The sequence below is a fragment of the Leuciscus leuciscus genome (genome assembly GCF_965113295.1).
Source record: "Leuciscus leuciscus genome assembly, chromosome: 8".
Lineage (NCBI taxonomy): Eukaryota > Metazoa > Chordata > Actinopteri > Cypriniformes > Leuciscidae > Leuciscus > Leuciscus leuciscus.
Window position 1 is genome coordinate 8,016,819 of NC_138732.1, and position 22,889 is coordinate 8,039,707.

The 22,889-nt window shown below is 36.4% G+C and overlaps 1 protein-coding gene across 3 annotated transcripts in view; it reads left to right on the forward strand.

Annotated features, from left to right (window-relative positions):
- The window catches only part of ppp3cb (protein phosphatase 3, catalytic subunit, beta isozyme), a 48,634-nt gene that overhangs the window by 23,440 nt on the left and 2,305 nt on the right, over window positions 1-22,889 (forward strand). The window contains exons 3-14 of one of the 3 annotated variants that reach the window (XM_082177027.1): window positions 2,966-3,190; window positions 6,776-6,900; window positions 7,019-7,130; window positions 9,108-9,253; window positions 10,702-10,841; window positions 13,329-13,406; window positions 14,151-14,245; window positions 15,792-15,917; window positions 16,964-17,038; window positions 17,327-17,411; window positions 18,533-18,630; window positions 18,982-19,029. In XM_082177027.1, the coding sequence (XP_082033153.1) occupies window positions 2,966-3,190; window positions 6,776-6,900; window positions 7,019-7,130; window positions 9,108-9,253; window positions 10,702-10,841; window positions 13,329-13,406; window positions 14,151-14,245; window positions 15,792-15,917; window positions 16,964-17,038; window positions 17,327-17,411; window positions 18,533-18,630; window positions 18,982-19,029 (1,353 nt within the window). The remainder of the gene's footprint in view (window positions 1-2,965; window positions 3,191-6,775; window positions 6,901-7,018; window positions 7,131-9,107; window positions 9,254-10,701; window positions 10,842-13,328; window positions 13,407-14,150; window positions 14,246-15,791; window positions 15,918-16,963; window positions 17,039-17,326; window positions 17,412-18,532; window positions 18,631-18,981; window positions 19,030-22,889) is intronic. The other 2 variants (XM_082177028.1, XM_082177029.1) reach the window with 2 other exon arrangements.

Consider the following 22,889-nt stretch of genomic DNA (forward strand, 5'->3'; position numbering starts at 1 on the left):
CAAACATGCCCTTAAAACAACCCTTAACGTTCGTTTTCAAAACTGTTCAACTTACCGAGTGGTTAGTGGTGTTCGTTGATGATTAAAAACAAATATATCGGCGTAATGTATGATTTCAATCCGAAAATTATTTTTCTATAGTGGAACTATTTTTTCAGATACCTCACAACCGCGTATAAACTTCCGCTCTTCGGCAACTTCCGTTGCTCTGCTCACGCTAGCCTTCTGAGAGTCAGAGAACCGAGCGAAAAGACCGAAAAGACTACAACCAAATGTAAACAGCCCCCTTTCCGTTTCCGGTAGCGCAGTAATATCAACGAGCAATGAGTCCTCCAACGGAAATCAATGGGATTTTACAAAATGCCAAATAAAACACGACAGAAACTGTATTACGCTACGCTAGTTGTTTTGGAATATCAACGAACACCACTAACCACTCGGTGAGTTGAACAGTTTTGAAAACGAACGTTAAGGGTTGTTTTAAGGGCATGTTTGTGCATGGCCATAGACTCCCATTCTAAAGCGGTCATGGGCAAATCTAAAATAGTCAAAAAGTCGAGACAGGAACCATTGTCAAAATTTCTTTGTCCACCACTCTTGTTCATTCAAAACAAACTTCAAAATAGACTCAAAGTGTTAAATACCGGAATTGTCCTTTAAATATTCCTCATCCAAATCCATGTTGCGTTCATATTTCAGTCACGGCAGAGTTTGAAAATGTGGATCTCGGTCTGCTTGTTTGGTGCACACCAGGGTTCGGATGACAGCGTTCACACACTTAATCAAATAAACCGCACTAACAGAGCAATCGCACCAGGGTTCGTTTTAATTGAACCAAACTTGCCAAGTGTGAACACACCCTGAAGATCAAATGATCTGAACTTTACAATCCACATTCATTATATAGCTCTATACTTTCTCTGTCAACATTTGTCTCTAATCTAATCTCTAATCTCTAAATTTTTATTTGTTCCAAGAAATATTAGAAAAAACTTCTGAGAAAGTTAATACTTCAATTTAACAAGAGCCACCTCTGAGCAATGAAACTTTGCTCTTTATATGATCTGATGCTCTGTATCATGGAAGTGACTCCTCTGTTTCTGAAATATGTAAATGTTACCTGACTGAATTCATCTTCTTCACAGTTATTGTTTTGGATGCTGCGGCGCGTCTGCGCGGCTCAAACTCTTGAATACAGGCTGCAAAATACGTTTTTTGAAAACACATTTTTTGGATGTAGAAATGGGTTAGCATGTGGGCTGCTATGACTCAGTGTGTGTGTGATGCGCTTCACTGGTGGCATGCCAACCTCTGGCTGCTGTTGCCCGGTAACACTTTGCCACAGTTTTGCTCTCATTTCACCTTTTTACAGACTTTTTGTCTTTTTTGTCAGCCTTAGATAGTTCACCCAGAAAGGAAGATTCTGTCTCGCCCTCATGTCGTTCTAAACCCATAAGACTTTTGTTCATCTTCGAAAAAACGAATTAAGAATGAGAATGAACCACAATGGTTCTTGCAGAAGCTCAAACGTGCTGCGTCACACGAGAATGAACCTCATTGGTTCTTTCACGTCAAGCGAACATTGAGCTTAACTGATTTGTGAGTTGATGAACGTTACAGCATATGTGAATAAAAGCCTAAATTACATCTGTTCATCATATAACCCGATCGAGTCTCTTCAGAAAATGTGGACTAAACCTCTCAATTCATATGGATTAGTTTTACGATCTCTATGAACTTTTTGAAGCATAAAAGTGGTAGTTGTGTAGCTGTCAATGGAGGGACAGAAAATATCTTCATTTGTGTTCTGAAGATGAACAAATGTCTTACGGGTTTGGAACGACATGATGGTGATTAATTAATGACAGAATTTTCATTTTTGGGTGAACTATCCCTTTAAATCTTCCTTTGCTCTCGATTTCATATGATTTCTGTCTATGAGAAACAATTGAGATATTTAAAGAGATTTACTTTACTATGAGTATTTTCAAATCTATTTGAAAAATATTTGGAAATGCATGCACAAAATGATTGCATTCACATGTCTGGGTATGTTGATGAGTGTTTTTCTTTACATAACCTCACAAATAAAAGTGAAATTAGTATTTGTAATGTTAAAGTCGGCATGAAACAGAAGTTGCGATAGTCTTTTGTTTCCTATTATGACATATATCCGAGTGGGACTCAATTTTGTCTACAGTGTATTGATTGGATGGTTGTGGTTTGCTATTGGTGGATCTCGTGTGAGTGACAGGTTGCCCCGCCCTCACGCCAGCAAACACGTAATGAGACAAGAGAAGAGATGCTGCAAGAGGGAGGGGAAGTTATTTTGATTAAAGATTACAAAGCGACATTAATAAAAATATAAATAAATAAATAAATAAATACTGCAATTTTCAAAAAAAAATCCATTTTGACCGATCATAGCGACTGTAAAATCCTAGTTAAATTGGTTGAAACAACTGTAAGTTAGCTGTTTAGAAATTCTAGTCAATGTGTTTTAGTGTTTTAATGTGTTATTAGTACATTAACATTTACTGGTATGCATGTTCAGGAATGTTGGCCCATCCTCAAGTTGATCCTTCCTTCAGTCTATGGGATTTTTCACTTATTTTGTCGTCCACAATTAGAAAATTGTATGTCTGGTCACTTAGATCAACAGTATAGTATTATTTAGCATTATAGTAGATTATTTTGGATATTCCTGAGTTTCCATCATCTAAATTGTGAAGTCAGTCCAGGTTCTCATCCTCATCTTCCTCACAAAGTCGTCTGGAAGCCCTCTAAAAGTGTGTTATTGAGTGGAAGCCCTCTAAAAGTGTGTTATTGAGTGTGTCCTGTGCGTCCTGGCCTGAATGCTAGCTGAATTCAGGAATAAAGTTTGTTCAGCATTCTGGATGTGTCTCTATACAATGGATGTTTTTTGTAATCTTGTTCCCTCTTGGTTTTCTACACCATTTACTAGGTTCTTCTCTTTCTCTCTCGGCAGCGGTGCCGTTTCCGCTGAGCCACAGGTTGAACATGCGAGAGGTGTTCGACAGTGAGGGGAAACCGCGTGTGGACCTGCTGAAGGCTCACCTCACTAAAGAGGGTCGCGTGGAGGAGCCCGTCGCCCTGCGTATCATCAACGAGGGGGGAGCCATCCTGCGCCAGGAGAAGACCATGCTGGATATAGAGGCGCCCGTCACAGGTTACTCATCTCTAACTAGAAAAGAGGGCATGATCTGTTGATAAAAACATATATTGTTATTCTATTATCAACATATATGATCATTGAAGGTTATTTTTTATCTCTAAATAAACTAATATCAAATACAAAAACTACAGGTCAAAAGTTTGGAATAATTCAGATTTTGTCTCTAATGCTTATCACGGCTCCATTTATTTGATCAAAAATACAGTAAAAAATGTTTTGTTTTTTAAAATGTAATTTATTCCTAGCCACTTTTGATCAGTTTAATCAAAAGTTGGTCAATAAAAGTACTCATTTCTTTCTTTTTTTTTATTTCTTACTCACCCCAAACTTTTTAATGTTAGTGGATCACGGTTTCCACAAAATTATTAAGCAGCACAACTGTTTTAAACACTGATAATAGTAATAAATGTTTCTTGAGCATCAAATCATCATATTAGAATGATTCCTGAAGGATCATGTGACACTGAAGACTGGAGTAATGATGCTGAAAATTCAGGAATAAATTGCATATTAAAATATATTACAATAGAAAAATATTTTTTAATATTACTGTATTTTTGATCAAATAAATAAAGCCTTGGAGAGCATAAGAGACTTCATAAGAGACCCCAAACTTTTAAACGGTAGTGTGACAACAAATTCAACATTGCTTAATATTACCTTTATGTTCTATTGCAGTGGACAGATGTGTAACTCTGAATTTTTTTTTATTATATTCATGTTTTAGAGTAAAAATAGAAGATTTTGTCCTTTGAGATTGAATAATTCACGTGTCAGAGAATTAAAAGATACATTCACAACTTAGTATAAGCATACTGTAATATGAATATGTACAAAATACATCTCTAGAGACTAACAACAGGGAGTTTGATATGCACATGCACATATTTATGTAATTCTCTGTGGTGAGACAGAATTTCACTACATATGAATTTTATAACAGAAAAAAAAAAGATACTTCTCTCACCTTAGCAGAAAAACTTTGAAAATACAGGCTGAGATGACATTAGAGAATAAATGATATTGTTAGGAGAGGTGAGATAATGAACCGCACCTATAGTGACTTTAATTTCCCATGAGTCAAAGCGAGGTTTAGTAGGTCTGACACAGGACAAAGACATTGCTCCTCAGCCATGAAAGGAACCGTCATTTAGCAGGCAGAGAGGCCAAACACGGGACCTTTCCCCGCTCGCGTTGGCCTCACACCTGAGACCGAACCTCTCCCACTCTCCCAGCATGCATTTCTGAACCCTCATCAGCTGGTGGCCTAGTGAATTTCACACACAGGGGTCATTAAAAATTAATGGCTCGGTGGATAACTGATTTAATTCCCTGGAACCCATTACAGAGAGAAAGAGATGGTTAGCTTTGTGTGCTTTCAGGCATTCCAGACCTCGTGGCCTTTAACCCTTTGACCTCCCATTGGGAACACACACACTCACATGAGAATAGCTCCAATTAGACGTCTTCATTAGATGTAAAACAACACTCACCATATCTTCTGCTATCTTATTTCTATCTTTTTCTCAGATACACACACACACACGTTTCAGTCAGGATGGTGATCTTTCTATGAGCATTGAAGTAAACAGCTTTTTCCTTCCCGTCTTAATATACGAGATGTTTGTTGGATGGTTTCAAACTGATTTCCAGCTGCAACTATTTAATTTTGTAACCATAGTCAGACACAAAACAACCATATTTTGATTTGCACATCACACATGTATTAAATGCAGGAACCATTTAGATTTGCTAATGTCGCTAATAGGACCAGGGCTTGACATTATTTCAGCAGTGGCGTGTAACACAGTCACTCCTACTAGACACTTTGACGGTTTGAAATTTAAATACAGTATAATATATACATTTTTCAGTTGTAGTCTTTTAAAAAGGCATCTAAAATAATAAACTAAGTGTAATGTAGTTTTGTCAAAAATTAAATTTTTCAATACATATCGATACTGAAATATCTGAACACTTTCAATACTCATTTTCCACAGAATAAGAGACACGATTCCAGCTGCTCTTTCTCTCTCTCTCACCTTTCCGACAGCGAGTTACACACAAACCCTCCGGGTGAATATTGTTGGTGTTACAGGGCTTGAATTTTGGCGTGGGATTGCACGTACTGCGCATAATTGTACTCATTCCCGCAGATTTTGTGCTCACACCCAAAACGCGCGCACATAAAGCCGCCTCTCAGTACTAAATTGAGTTCTGTTTCACTCCTTATTTCACTTAAACAGTCAACCACAAACTAAATAATGTCAAAATGCTGATCTTGACGAGTATTCACATAAACACAGTCAGTTATGTTTTAAGTGAATGCAAAAGGTTGAGAATTAAAACGCATGTGTAACAGTATAATGGATCCGTGCGTCAGGTCTTAAAGTGACAGCAGCCTAATATACCTGCTATCAAATTATGAGGTAATATTAAAAATATCTATATGACAGTTTTTCCCCATGGTATCAATGTCAAAATTGTGGCCAGTGAAAATGCTGAGTGGCTAGTAAGTTTAGAAACCCACTAGCCACAGTCGCTGGTGAGCAAAAAAGTGAATGTCAAGTCCTGGATAGGACCTATTAAAATGGGGTTATACAAAAAAATGTATAATAATATTTCTCCATAGAGTTTACATGATTGTGGCCAAATATGACTACAAATGCTTACTATTATTGTGTGACTTTGAACACATAGCAGGTGACATACAAAAAGAGGACTTTTGATTTGCAAGCATGATTCTCTTTCCTGTGTTGACTTGTATTTCCCATTGAAAGCAAGGTTCAGGCTGATAGAAAGGCTTAACTATCTGACTGCAAAGAACCCCTTTATCGTTGTCATATCTGTCTATTTAATTATTCATTAATAGTGATATGCACTTAAACTGACTCCATTTAAACTTTTTGTACATTTAAAATGGTTAGCCTTAAGTTTATGCAGTTTTGTTTTTTATTAACTTTATAAGTAGAAACTTAAGATGCAAGTTTTAATATCTGCCTTTGATTTACACTGATAACTGTACACTAATGATATTTAAATGTTTGAAATTAATTAACATTTTAATAAATTATAACTAGTGTTCTATTAATGTAAAATACTTTTATTATTGTTTAGAATTGTAAGTTTTTTTTAATAATCTTTGTTCAGTAGAAAGTTGTAATATCTGCATTTGATTTACACTGATAATATCTGTATACCAATGACATTATTATTATTTTAAATAAGACTTTTTTTTTTTTTTTTATTAACTCTAATCCTAAAATCCTTTTTTTGCATTATTTTGTAGATATTTGAGTACTTTTAATAAACTTTGTTCAGTAGATTCTTAAGGTTAATAGTTTTATATCTGCCTTTCAGTTACACTACAAATTACATTATTATTATTATTTATTTTAAATATGGTGAAAATTATTAAACATTTGAAGAATTTTTTTTTTTTTTTCAATCCCTATCTTTCTATATTTACAACTTTTCAAATGATCATTCTCCTAAAACCTTTTCACTATTATAATTATTTTATTGTTTTGAAAGTACTAGTGTTTCCTTCAGCTAATGCCGATCTTTTTTGTGTTGCAGTGTGTGGTGATATCCACGGACAGTTCTTCGACCTGATGAAGTTATTTGAGGTTGGCGGGTCTCCTGCAACAACGAGGTACCTGTTTCTAGGGGACTATGTGGACCGAGGGTACTTCAGTATTGAGGTAAGTCTCCCTTCACCCTGTTTAGGGACCCTAGTTTGTAGTACACACCATCTTTGTCCAGATATCCTGATGTGGTCTGTGAAAGCATCTTTATTTCTATCTATATTCTCTCCTTCAGTGTGTCCTTTACCTCTGGTCGCTGAAAATCCTCTACCCAAAGACGCTGTTTCTTCTGCGGGGAAACCATGAATGTAGACATTTGACTGAATATTTCACTTTCAAACAAGAATGTGAGTACTGACATGAGGAAAACTCTTCGTCTTTTCAGTTACGGTGTCTCTACACATTTAAAGTTTAAAACTATGCATTTCCTATAAACACACCAGTTCACCTCTCATCTCCTCTGAAGGAGGTCTTTTTCTGGAGCAGTCTCTTGTCAGACAGAAAGAGAGATGCAGAGAGAGAAAGAGGGAGTATGATTAGCAGAAAATTAATTTGCCTGTTAATGTTGGGCCCAGGGAGCCTGTGAGTGTGATTTCCCTGATGAGAGGAGTGAGGAGGAGTGAGTGCCCTCCTTTACCATCTGCTGACTGACAGAACATACACACACACACACACACGTTGGGTTTCCATGTTTTATGGGGACTTTTCATAATCATAATGATTGTTATACTGTACAAACTGTATTTTCTTTCCCCTTACACTAAACTTTCTGCATTTTTACATTTTAAAAAACATCATTTTAAAAAAGCAAGATGGCGGCAGGAGCATCAGGTTGAGTTTTTACTATTCTGTCAAGGGTCTACAGATGAAAAATAGCCTTTTTGGTTAATTCTGGAACATTTACATCTATGTGTATTAATGTGCCTGTAAACAAAAAACAAAAAAAATCTGTATGATTTATAAGCTGTTTTCCCCATGGGGACCAAAATATGACCAGCTTTGTGGTGAAATTTTGTCCCCATATCTTAGGGTTTACCAGGACACACACACACACACACACACTTATACACAAATGTTTATTGTGCTATCTAAATGGGGACACACCATACACCTAAAATTTGTTTCATTTTATTATTAAATGAATCACAAATATTATTACTATTATTATTATTATTATTATTATTAAATGAATAAATTATTTAAAATAAATATCTCATTTGAAAAATACAAATTCTGTGATTATTATGTTTGTAACTGAAAGTTAGGTCATTATTAAATAATTATATTTCTCTCTACAGCAAGTCTGAAATCTGATATATTAAAAAATAAAGGAAATTATATATGTGAATATTTTTATATAAATATCTTGTTTTTTATTATTATTTTAATAATTATTTTAATTTATAAAATAATAAATAAAATAAATGTATACATATATATATTTAAAATAATTTTATGAGAATACATATAAATAAATAAAATATAAATGATTAATAATTATTATTTATAATATAAAAATTAATAATCAATTTTAATATAATAAATTCATATTTATTATAGTAATTATTATAATATATAATAAATGTTTTGCTATTATTATGATTCATATATATAAAATAAATATAATAAAATAATTAAACATTTTCATACAGAGCATTAATAACTCTTGTAATTATTAAATATATTATAAAAATGTTTACATAACATTGTTTAAAAAAATTATTGTAAGAAATAAAAAAAAAGGTTTCGTGGGGTAATTTTTCTAAAAGAATAGACCTAAATTAAACATGCACTTATTGTGACGCACTTTTGAAAAGGTAATAATCACATTCAGTATTGATTCTCGACACAGAGCACATTTGTATTCTTATACTACTACACTACAGCATAGCAGAAACTTTATATATTGATTGATCCAATGTCATTAGTGAGAGTATTTGTGAAGAAAGATGGAGGGAGAGATGGAGAGATAATGCAGAGTGATGCAGAGATGTGGCTGAACAGATTGGTAGATTTGGAGCAGTGAGATTGACACAGCACAGACTGTCTCTCTCTCTCTCACACACACACACACATACACACACACACACACTCCTTTTAGTGTCCTCTGAAAGTGTAAATGAATGCAGGAGCTTAATGTACAAATTAGATTCATACAGAGAAAATAAACACTCACTTCATTTCTGAGCTCTGGAATGACATTACTTCAAACTCTTCCATCTGTATTTCTCCTGCGCTATCTTTGTTTATCTCTCTCTCTGTCTGTCTCTCGGGTGAAATCAGATGCTCTGCAGGTGTGTGATCTCTGTCTCTCTTTCTTTCAGGTAAAATCAAATACTCGGAGCAGGTGTACGATGCGTGCATGGATGCGTTCGACTGTCTGCCTCTGGCTGCACTGATGAATCAGCAGTTTTTGTGTGTTCATGGCGGCCTGTCTCCAGAAATCCACACGTTAGACGACATCAAGAGGGTGAGCAGGACTAGTATATCAATTCAGCATTAAATCGATAAAAAGTCACTTTTAGATTGATGCTATTCCAAATAAATTCTGTTCTTTTGAACATTTATCAAAGAATCATGAAAAAAAAACATATATATCAGGGTTTCCACAAAATTATTAAGCAGCACAACTGCACTGATAATAGTAAGAAATGTTTCTTGAGCAGCAAATCATCATATGTGACACTGGACCACAAAACCAGTCACATGGGTCAATTTTTTGAAATTATACCACACGAAAGCTTAATAAATAAGCTTTTCATTGATGTATGGTTTGTTAGGATTGGATAATATTTTGCCGAGATACAACTAATTGAAAATCTGGAATCTGAGGGTGCAAAAAAATCGAAACATTGAGAAAATCGTCTTTAAAGTTGTTCATTCATGTTCGCGGTTGTGCTGCATTCACTCACAAAAATAAATGTTTTATATATTCACGGTAGGAAATTTAATAAAATATCTTCATGGAACATGATCTTTACTTAATATCCTAATGATTTTTGGCATAAAAGAAAAATCGATAATTTTGACCCATACACTGGATATTGTTGGCTATTGCCACAAATATACCCGTGCGACTTGTGACTGGATTTGTGACATATTAGAATGATTTCTGAAGGATCATGTGACACTGAAGACTGGAGTAATGATGCTGAAAATTCAGCATTACTGGATGATTTGAAATGTTTTAAACTTAAAGTTCCCATGAAATCAAAATTGATGTTTTTTGTTTTTTAGTATGAATGGTAGCCTTACAGTTATCTATAAGCTAGTGTGCTGCAAAACAATGAAAAAAATTTGCATTTAGAAGATATAAGCATTCAAAACGTACAGTCTCGTGCACTTACGCCAATATGGGTCAATGATCATATTTCCTGCCCAATCAAATGATCTCTAGAATCTGAAGCTCCGCCCCCTACATTATAAATAGACGCTGAAGCTGCGGCTGAAATCGGTCATTTCCGAAATTACGTCACCACATTGAATAATGCTGTGCGTTTCAAGGCACTTCAGTCGGCCTTTAAGACTGAGCTCTGACAACAGATGTTTGACTGATCTTCTTTAAATCTCCCCTTATGCTTCTGGTGTATTTTCTTTAGCAGTGCACAGGCTGTGCACAAATGCAGCGCATGGTTTTTAAAACTATTATTCTCTATCTTTTTCAATTTAGTGTGCTTTATTTGTATGACAAAGAATGGCGTATTTTTATCACCAACATAGAGCAAAAATAAAAGCAAAATAACTACGCAATAAAAAAAGTAGTATTAAAAGTGTGATGTAAAATAAGATAAAATATTGTTAAATTGTTCATTAATTAACATTATTAGCATATTTACAAATATAAAATTGTAGTGATGTTGACACTAGGTAGACCTCTCTCTCTCTCTCTCTCTCTCTCTCTCTCTCTCTCTCTCTCAGTTGGACAGGTTCAAGGAGCCCCCAGCATTCGGCCCCATGTGTGATCTGCTGTGGGCCGACCCGCTGGAGGACTTCGGCAATGAAAAAAGCCAAGATTACTTCAGCCACAACTCTGTCCGTGGATGCTCCTACTTTTACAGGTAAACCATTCAGCCTTCTTCATGGAGATCGCTTTGAGAAGTGATAGAAGAGGTGCAGAAATGATAAAAAGGACAGCAGGAAGAGGAGAAAGCATACAATCAATATCTCTTTAGTATCTCAATGAGTTCTCCTAGACAGCAAATGGAGTCTCTCCTGCTTCTCATAACCAGTAACCTCACATGTGGCTTCCCTAGACAGCTCAACAATCTCTCAGACTGTGCTCAGATTTAACAAGATACCTAAAGTACACAATCAAAAATCAGAGATATCAATATGAATTCTTCCGAGACCAAATGATCTGAGCTGCTACATTCAGCCAAAGCAGAACTGAATTTTTTTAAGGTTTAAAGGGGGCGTGACCAAAAGAATTTGAGAACCACTGCTGTATGTCAACAATTGTGTCATTTGTGTCTCTTTATATTTCCCCTAAAAAATTTCAGGAGAAACATCTGAGACAGAGTTGACACTTTAAGTCTCCTGAGTCATGAAAGAGTAACCACTTAGCAAACCAATGTTCCTCAAGGACCGGTTAAGTACAGTGAAATAAAGGTGTAGATAAAAGTCCAGCGCCTGGAGTGCTGAGCGAGTTTAATTGGAATTGTAAAGAAGTCCAAACAGTGACCAGCTTCAGCACAACACAGAATCCCCACAATCCCACGGGAATCTGCGCTCTGCCGTTACCATGACAACTGGCTACTACTGCCAGATCCGCTGAGATATGAAGATTCAGAGATGTAGTGAGAACCTGAGAGAAAGACAGAAATGATGGAACAGGAAAAGGAGAGAGGATAGAAAACAGGGCTGAATGATTAATCGAAATAAAATCACAATATGACTTTCGATGTTTGATTATCAAATTGCAAAGACTGCGATTTAATTAAATAAATATATACGCTGCACATTTGTAAAGTGAAGCGTTTTTTTAAACCTGTAGCCAACAAAGGAGAATCTTTAGACAAAGGGGAAAGCATTTCAGCTTTACACCAAAATAACCTTGATGGTTTAATGTTTGAAAAGGAAGAGATTAAGACATAAATATTAGTGTTGTAATTTTACTGTTGCACTGAAAAATTATTATTACTTTTTTTATCTTACAGTGAATGAAAGTATTACAATAGTAATATATTTCTTATTTTCTTTATTTTTAATGATGATGATAACAATATAATTATTATATATTATATAGTCAGAGATATACAATCACATTACCAAGATGATATTTTAGCCAAATTGTGTAGCCCAACAAAGCAGCACAGCAAACCTGGAACGAACAAACAAAAAAACAAAAAAATCACATCACAACCGGCATCACAATTTTTGTCTTGAAAAAATCCCCAATTAGATTCAGCCCTAAGAGAAAATCTATGTGGAGAGAGAGGAAAAATGGATATCTAATGCTAAGCTAATGCAGCTAACATTGCGCAGCCTGTGAATGAGAGCCTTGGGTGTGAATGTTATTACCCACAATCCTCACTGTTTTCACTTCTTATGAAACCCTTTGAAATCAATGAAACACAATGGATGGCTGTTGTGTCAGTGTGCTGCGCTTTAGGCCAGTATAGACTTGACAAAAATAGACAAGACTGTCAAGTTAAAGTAATAAATAACATACAAGATTAGTCTTCAACATGGCATCATACCACACAACATCTGAGCCTTCATTTCTTTGCTAGAACCACATTTAGACCCTTCAAATATTTTGAGCAGGAAATGATGGTGGTTTTCACTGTATGCTGCACATTTATATCACTGCTACCCCCTGGTGGCTCGTAGTGGTAATACAATAATACACATGCTAGCAAACGGTTAAAGCACACACTCTCCATGGTTTTTTAGACCTCTCTTGAGCATCTCAGAAATATCAGGATGGTTGTATAATCAAATGAAACCATAGTGAACTGAGGAAGAGGTTTCAAAAGTGATGTTAAATCTAAATCACAAGTGCTAGCTGGACTATATTAATATAAATCCTTTTGGAAATAAAAAACAGTCTGGGGCTGATCTTAGCTGGTTTTAGCTGGTCTCCCAGCCTGGCTAAGCAGGTATTTAGCTAACAAAATAATTTCTAAGAATGTTTAGAATGTCCAATTTTTTAAATGGTTAAAAAAATTATTGGTCATGACAAAAAAAACATTTCAGAAAAAATGTTCCATGAACAAACAATATATAGAAAATGTTTTTGTGCTACCTTTAAACGTTTTACGTACTATATCATTTTGAATGAACATTATATTAATATTACTGGAAGAACATTAAATGTTGATTTGATTTGTCATTTGATTTCATCAAATTTTGTTCGTAACTGAGATAACCTAGCCAGAACGTTCCCTGTTAGCGGGGGTTTAGTTAGTTAGCTTATGGAAACCCCTCTAAAAAACTAGCAAAAACAGACCAGTTATTTAGCCAAATTAGTTGTTTTATCAGTATTTATCAATGACTTTAAATATTGTTTACCATGCCTCATTTTGTTTTATCATTTTGTACAGCTATCCTGCAGTGTGTGAGTTTTTACAGACCAACAACTTACTGTCGGTCATCAGGGCACATGAGGCGCAGGACGCAGGGTAAGAAAACAACACGCACCGTCACCTTTGACTTCCTGTCTTTTTATAGATGACCGCTTTTTTCTCTTCAGCTCTCTTCCTCGCCTCCTACAGATATAAAACCCCTAAAACACACACAGCGAATGTGTATATTGACAGTCTGGATTGAGTTTGTGTTGATGGACGATCAGTGTGCAGATACAGCTGACCGACAGACGCAGAGAGACATTGATTCTCCATAATCCACATACATTACAGTACAGTAGTGTTCATTGATCTGAAATGCCACCAATGCACACACATTCACCTAAGCCCAGGCCCTTTTATCAGTCATTGTCTCAGGCATCCCTGCAGTCAACTAAACAGCAGTCAGTAATGCACTACAATGCTCCACAGCAATCTACAATACTCAGTACAACAGTTGACAACAGCACACAGCATGCTCACTGAGTAAATTAGTTCATTTTACACAGTCTAATCAAAATAATAATAATTTTGTGTTGTACTGCACGCTTTAGCACAGTAAAGGCTAAGTTCTTTAACAGAAATAATGAATAAAGGCTTCAAAATCTTTTGATCTGAGACTATGCTTTGAAATAAGTTTTTAACCAGGCTTCAAATACTTGCTGTAGAATAGGGTTTTATCACAAATATGTACTTAATATGTACATGTTTATGAAAACACCCTAGTGTAATTCTAATCAAGATTCTGATGGTCATACTATAATTTTCTTCTACCTCTTCTCTGTTTTCTTGCTCTTTTAGTTACCGTATGTACAGGAAGAGTCAGACCACAGGTTTCCCCTCTCTCATCACCATCTTTTCTGCTCCAAACTACCTGGACGTTTACAACAACAAAGGTCTGAATTCAGTTAGTTATATTAAACGCAACACTTTTGTTTTTGCCCCCATTTTTCATGAGCTGAACTCAAAGATCTGAGACTTTTTCTATGTACACAAAAGGCCCATTTCTCTCAAATATTGTTCACAAATCTGTCTAAATCTGTGTTAGTGAGCACTTCTCCTTTGCCGAGATAATCCATCCACCTCCACAGGTGTGGCATATCAAGATGCTGATTAGACAGCATGATTATTGCACAGGTGTGCCTTAGGCTGGCCACAATAAAAGGCCACTCTAAAATGTGCAGTTTTATCACACAGCACAATGCCACAGATGTTGCAAGTTTTGAGGGAGCGTGCAATTGGCATGCTGACTGCAGGAATGTCCACCAGAGCTGTTGCCCATGAATTGAATGTTCATTTCTCCACCATAAGCCGTCTCCAAAGGCGTTTCAGAGAATTTGGCAGTACATCCAACCGACCTCACAACCGCAGACCACGTGTAACCACACCAGCCCAGGACCTACACATCCAGCATCTTCACCTCCAAGATCGTCTGAGACCAGCCACCCGGACAGCTGCTGCAACAATCGGTTTGCATAACCAAAGAATTTCTGCACAAACGGTCAGAAACATCTCAGGGAAGCTCATTTGCATGCTCGTCGTCCTCATCGGGGTCTCGACCTGACTGCAGTTCGTCGTCGTAACCGACTTGAGTGGGCAAATGCTTACATTCGATGGCATCTGGCACTTTGGAGAGGTGTTCTCTTCATGGATGAATCCCGGTTTTCACTGTACAGGGCAGATGGCAGACAGCGTGTATGGCTTCGTGTGGGTGAGCAGTTTGCTGATGTCAATGTTGTGGATCGAGTGGCCCATGGTGGTGGTGGGGTTATGGTACGGGCAGGCGTATGTTATGGACAAGTTCAGGTAGCACATTGTGTGGCCTTTTATTGTGGCCAGCTTAAGGCACACCTGTGCAATAATCATGCTGTCTAATCAGCATCTTGATATGCCACACCTGTGAGGTGGATGGATTATCTCGGCAAAGGAGAAGTGCTCACTAACACAGATTTAGACAGATTTGTAAACAATATTTGAGAGAAATAGGCCTTTTGTGTACATAGAAAAAGTCTTAGATCTTTAAATTCAGCTCATGAAAAATGGGGGCAAAAACAAAAGTGTTGCGTTTATAATTTTGTTCAGTGTAAATGCAAACTACAAGCAATCACATCATTATCGCATGGCTCAATGAGATTGCTTGCTCAACATTTAAATAGTCTGGTTCATTGTTTGCAAACATTATCAATTATAAATGTAGATACATTTTTATATAAATTAGAATAAAGTATATAATACATTTATATTGAATATATAATATACTCATTTATTATTATTTTGATTGATTGATAGATAGTTGCAAATCTTTTTTGTGTGTGTGTGTTTATCTAATGACAGTCATGTGCAAAGAGAAAGAAATGTACAGATGTTCATTAGAGAAGTCGAGATTCTTATGTTCATTAAAACGTAATGTGTGAATATAACTGCCTTAATGCCTCTCCGCAGCGGCCGTGCTTAAATACGAGAACAACGTAATGAACATACGGCAGTTCAACTGCTCGCCACATCCGTACTGGCTGCCCAACTTCATGGACGTCTTCACCTGGTCGCTTCCGTTTGTTGGAGAGAAAGGTGGGAAAGAGGAAACACAGTGTTGGTAAACAGCATGAGACATCATGATTCTGCCAGGAGACAGACAGTCTTTGTGGTTACACAAATTCCTTACTTTTAATTCATTCTGGGTGTGTGAGGGAAAGTGGATCCTCTGTTGTGTTGTCTTGACTTGTTAAAGCAAAGAAGATGGAATAGGTCTGATACGAACTGTATTTCATCTTTTCTCAACAAGTAAAACTATCAGGTCAAACTTTTTTTGATTTTACCTCATAATAAAGTCATTTGATAGAGATTAAAAGATCGAGTTAAGCTGGTGTATAAATGTTACAGTGACACTTTGGGCCCTATTTTAACGATCTGAAACGCAAGTATCAAGCGCAAAACGCAAGTAACTTTGTGGGCGGGTCTTGGGCGCTGTTGCTATTATACCGGCGGGATAAATGACTCTTGAAATCTAAAATGGGTTGGTAGTAGCTTCATTATTCATAGGTGTGGTTTGGGCGTAACGTGAAATAAACCAATCAGAGCGACATCTCACATTCTCTTTAAGAGCAGGCGCACTTTTTCCATGGCAGATTGCTATTGTAACGGCGGATTTGCCAGGCGCACGCCAGGAGAGGTTCACAGCCGAGGAGAGCAACGCTCTCGTCACGGCCGTAAAAGAGAGAGAAGTTACATTGGGGATGGAGAAAATAACATATGAATAACATGCGTAATGCGCCACTGACTGTAGACTAGGTTTTTGTTGGTCAGTGGCAGAATTGTTTTCTAAACCTGCAAAATAGCACCATGGAACGTTTGCGCCGGAACACGCCTCCTCTTTGCGCTGAACCGCCCCGGGGAGCGCAAGTGTATTTCCTAGTTTACCGACGTGCGTCTGTGGAGGGAAAAGTCCGCTGTGCGCGGGTGCAAAATAGGAATGATACATGCGTCGGTGTACAAAGTCAATTGCGCTGGGTGCAAGATAGGGCCCTTTATGTTTTTGTTGTTGTTAATGTTATTGTTCATAGTTTATGCTAAAATGTCACGAGATCTTGCCTTTTTGACCTTTAACGCCTCCACAGTGACAGAGATGTTGGTGAATGTCCTCAGCATCTGCTCTGATGACGAGCTTATGGATGGAGATGAGATCTTTGATGGTGAGGGCCGCATATTCCTCAACTTTTTCCTCTAAGGTTTTCAGAAACGCACGTCTAGACTTTTAAAATTATTTCACCTAATTTGAAGTGTCATGATAATGGCAACTAAAATGAACCTATTGACCAATTTTTGCCATTCTCTGTCAATTGTGGATACTTCAGTATATTGTTGTAGCTTTAACATTTTTTTAGACATCTGAAGATTGTTTCATTTTAAATTCTTGTACAGAATATTCAGCATCAGTGTGTTGTTTATGAATTAAAAGCCTGTTTCCTGGTTTCTCTCAGCTAATGCTGCAGCTGCCCGTAAAGAGGTCATCAGAAACAAGATCCGTGCCATCGGCAAAATGGCCAAAATGTTCTCAGTTCTGCGGTGAGTCTAGAAGGGGTTGGGAACACATGTTTGTGGTTTGGATCTTTACAACATAATTAATTTTTAATAATACATCAATATGTGTGTGTTTGCATGGCCTGAGACACACTGTTGTTATGGTTAACTAAAATAAAGTGCAACATTTGGATTCCGGAAGTAAAACATTTCTGCATACGGAAATTGATTTTTAACGATAATTTATAAAACTTTGAAGACAGCCCTACTATGAACTATGGGATTATTTGCTGCTGTTGAAGCCATCAGCCCACATTATTTCAACTTATCTTTTAAAACAATCGTATTTAACAGTGGAATTCGTGGTGAAAAACTACATTAGCCAAGTCTGTCTTCCTATGCTCTCAAAATACATATTTTATGTACATTATGGATATTTTTCAATAAACTTAAATATATTTATGTGTAGGCTATATATTTAATCAACATACTATAAGGGCATTTGTTAATATTTTAAATTAACCTTTATTAGTATATATTTCTGGTTTCATTTTAACTTTACTTTTTAGTCATTTTGTTGTGCTTTTGTCATTTTTATGTCGTTTTTTTTATATATTTCCATTAAGCTTGAATTTCTATTTATTTTAGTTTAGTAATATTTTAGTATTTATGTACTATAAAACTATTTGTTAATATTTTTAATTAGCTTTTATTTTTTAGATATTCTGTTTTCATTTTAACTAGTTTAAGTTTTAGTAATTTTGTCTTGCGCTTTAGTCATTTTTATTCGTTTTTTTATATTTCTATTTAGCTTGAATTTCTATTTAGTTTAGTTTGAGTAATATTTTAGTATTGTTTATATGCTATAATAGTATTTCTTAATTTTTTCTGTTTTCATTTTTACTAGTTCTAAGTTTTAGTAATTTTGTAATGTGCTTTAGTCATTTTTATTAGTTTTTGTTTTTTATATTTCTATTCAGCTTGATTGTACAGTATATAGTTTTAGTAATATGTTAGCATTATTTATATACTATAATATATGTTAATATTTTTAATTAATTATTTATTTAAAATTTTATTTTTTACATTTTAATATTTCTATTTAGCTTGAATTTGTATGTATTTCACTTGTACATCAACTTGTACGCTGGTTTGTATTTCGACAGAGAGGAGAGTGAGAATGTGTTGACCCTGAAAGGTCTGACCCCTACTGGCATGCTGCCGAGCGGCGTACTGTCTGGAGGAAAACAGACCTTGCAAAGCGGTGAGTTACAAAACCAAACCGCGCTCTTATACCGTCCAATCACAACCTCTTTTCTCTTTCAAGGTCACTAAGACAATGTCATACAAACTCACGCACATGTTTGCTAACCCCTCTCTTTTAGTGAAACACTTTCGTTCATTCTCTTCACTAATTATACCATCTGAAATGTGCACACACGAACATACTGGGAAACTAACCGGCTAATGCTAACTGCTAACTGCCCGTGGCAGCTACTTGGCAGCTAATGCTGGGGGATTGTGCTGCGTGCATGACTATCACAATAAACTCCCCCATCCATCCTCCCTCTCTCCCTCTCTCCTTCTCTCCGTCTGTCTTTCTGTGCCTCCTCAGCTACCATCGAGGCCATTGAAGCAGTCGAGACGGTTGAGGATGGAGAAGGTAAACTGGCCGGCCTCTATCTCTCTCTGTGCTGCTCAGAGGTTTCATAGTGACCGCTGTAACACGCTAGCTAGCTAGACAGTGCAGCCTAGCTAACTGAGCGTGTGGGTGCTATGACTGGTCAGGGATTGTGTATTTCACACAGACACACACAGTTATCTAAATATCTAAATGGGGACATACACTATGTTCAAAAGTCTGTAGTCAGTTTTGAGAGCAATTAAGACTTGTTAAGGAAGGATGAATTAAATTGATCATTTATAATGTTACAAAAGTTGACATTTCTATTAATCAAAGAATCCTGAGAAAATAAATGTATTAGAGTTTCAACAACAATATTAAGCAGCACAACTGTTTTCAACACTGATAATAATAATTGATTCTTGAGCAAAAAAAAAAAAAAATCAGATTTTTTTTTTTTTTGTTATCATATGGTAGTGTACTATAGGCTTGCTAATTATAAAGACTACAGATTTACCTTACCTTACTCTACCCTGAAAAGGTCTAATGTAATCAGTCAAGATAAGAATGTGTAGCATCAGGTTTGATCATCACTTTAATCGATTCCTTCTCATAATTATATATACTGTATAATGTGATAAGCATATCCTTGTTGAAAGAAACAGTTTAAATCAGCCCAAGCTGGTTTTCTGGTCTTGAATGGTCTCTCATCCTAGTCAAGCCAGTCTGGTTTGCTAGTTTTATAGGGGGTTTGGGCACTTGTTGTGAGGCTGGGAGAACAGCTAGACCAGTTTAAACCAGCCAATACCAGCACACCAGCCATAACACTTACATCCAGCCAATATATGAATATATATATATAATGACATCCTCTGTTGATAATTGATAATCCAGTCTGAATAGTGTTTTATAGAAATATACTGACACACAAATACACATGTACACATACACTCACACACGTCTTCCTGCTTATGCAAATGCTAGACTCTGCTCTGCTGTTCTCCACCCTTTCCCCCCTAATGGCACACATTCTTATTCAGCAAGGTTACAGAATGACTCAGCAGACGGCAAGAATCTGGGCCATGGGCGGGTTGGGGCATGCGCCCCTTGCCTCTCACAAATGACCCAGTATTCTTACAGCACCACACCCCAAACACTGATCACCCCAGCGCCGCTCCTCGCGCACTCACTCTGGGTTTGGTCTGTCGTGACCATGTGATCTGCAGGGATCATGTGACCTCTCAATGACAGGGTTTGTTTTTAAACTCATTCAGAGTCTAAACCATTTTCACGGATATCTGGTAGACAATGACTTAAAGGTCAATGAGGGTTCTGGAAGTTTAAATGCTGTTTAAAATCTCCAGCAAAATAGGTTTTTAATCAATAACATATTAACCTTGTGAGACTGACCTAGCATTGATACGCACTGGCTTGACTTGATAATCCACAAAAGATGCAGAAGAATGATGAAATAACATTTCCTAACAGTTGGAACCAAACAGAGATTCATACCAGCACGAAACATTATCACAAGACAAAGAATAGAAGAAAACTGAGGGTATAAATGCACAGGATGACAAGGAACAGGTGAGACAAAAATCAATGTTGCTGCGTCCCAATTCGCCTTATACTATGCCCTAAAAGTATGTACTGTTTTTGTGAAGCGAGTGTGCAGCAGAGGTTAAAATTCTCCACATTCAATTTAATTTAATTTCCCATCGTTTCAGAGAGACATGTAGTAGCATGTTGATCTGCCAGTCATGGGTCTTTCATGCAGCAAACTCTCCTCATGTGTTTGCAATTTGCATAATGATGCATGTAAAGGTTAATGACTAAACGTATCTTTACAAAAGTTCACAATGCTGTTGCAGATGAAATATAATGTGGATAACATTGAATAAATATTGAATAATATAATATAATATTTTAGTCAGGTTGGATACTGATAATTAATCCCTCAAACCCCGTTATCTAAACCTCGCTTCTTAACCGTTGGTCCTGCACATCCGCCATATTTGTAGTTTTTTTAACACTTTTTATTTGTGTTTGTAGTTCTAATCAAATCCTCGTCCAACGCGCATTGGGTTGTGGCCAATATTAGCCGTTAGAGTGTGCACGGATCTGCACTTTGGATTCTAACCGGAAAAAGTAGACCATCCCGGTATCTTTGGAATACACATTTCAACATTCAACGATTTGGGACACACTTATTCTAATTTAGAATACTATTGAATGAATAACTATGGCAACCAAGGAAACAGGAACTAAACACACAGGAACTGAACACAGGCAATACAAAACAACAGAATATCAATTGAACACGAACCTGAAAATGCGAACTTTTGAAAACAGGATTCAAAGTGCAAGTTTTTGAAAACGATATTGTTATCGTCTCCAAGTAAACTACAAAAACGTAAATTTGAGAAAACGGTATTGCGTGTTCAGTCTATACGCTGATTTCACGCAGCCGCCATTTTGAAATCGAAAGTGAGGCTCCGGTGGGAAGAACCCCGGAAGTAAAGATAAACAACAATGCCTTGGATTACCAACCTGAAGCTGCTGCCGCGATTTACACTATTGGATGTTAATATTCAATATAGGATATGTATATAGTTCATTCCTGCTTCTTTTTTTACATTCTGAATTATATATTAAAAAAATATATTTTATTTATAAATGAATTTCACTGTATATAGTCTAAAGTATGAAAGAAATGCATGTACATTTTTAGAATTGACACAACATCATTAAACACAACAATACGCCATCGCATTCACGACTCTCCTGTGATTAAAGGCGACACTTCCGGTTTTCTTCCCACCGGAGCCTCGCTTTCGAGTTCAAAATAACGGCTGCGTGAAATCAGCGTATAGGCGCGTAGTGTTTCTTTACAAAGTGACATTGCCAACTACTGGCATGGCAGTAGAATGCAGTGTTTTTAGTCGTTTTTTAAAGATCCATGTGAACGAGGATCGTTTTGACAACGTTGTCGTCTTTATGCGAAAAAAACACAAAGGAAAAGCTTTTCCGCTTTTAGTACATTGTAAACGTGCACTTAGTTTTAATTAATAATGAAAACACTGGTACACAATCTGTTTTCCAGATATTTAAAATAGCTCAAATTATAAATTCAAATGTTGTAGTTTTGTGATTCATCTCAGAGTTGGGTGATTTGCTTCAAGGTTTATATAGCTCCTTATCAAAAACTATTTTGGAATGCCTATGGAGAAAATCAGTGGCAAAAATACTTCCAGAGCTCTTTTCCCAGCACGCAGTGTGAGATGGGAAGAGTTTCTATACATTTGAAAGCCAAAATTTTCTGTGTGGTCTGAGAGCAAACCCAAGAGAGGATTTCACATTATCTCTGACTGTGGTATGATGAAGCACTATGTTTCCATCAGAACTGATCAAAGTATATTCAAACAATTTACATTACAAAAATATTTGATGCTTGTGAAGTGGGTTTGTTTTCTAATGGAAACATTGACTGTGCTATTGGTCTTTGTGGGGTTTTCCAGCTGAACTTGGGAGGGAAAGTGATAAGATGTAACTTTCATTGTCATCGCCACAGCTGTTCCCTTGTACACCATATATTGTGCGTGTATGTGTTTGGTTGTGAAATACGTGCAGTTGTGAATTTGTGCCAATACTGTGAAAAATACATAGCAGGATCAGTGGAGTGTTTAAAGAGATGTCTGTATATGAGTGAAATTTAAAGTCATTCCAGGTCACATTTCACTCCAAAAAGAAAAAATATTTGGCATAAAGTAAATGTAAAATATTGTAAAAAATCAAGAACATGATGATATTAATTTTATGTAATTTATTCTTCCTGAAAATGTCAGTACCATTATTCATCTGGACGTGTGTGTGTGTGTGTGTGTGTGTGTGTGTGTACT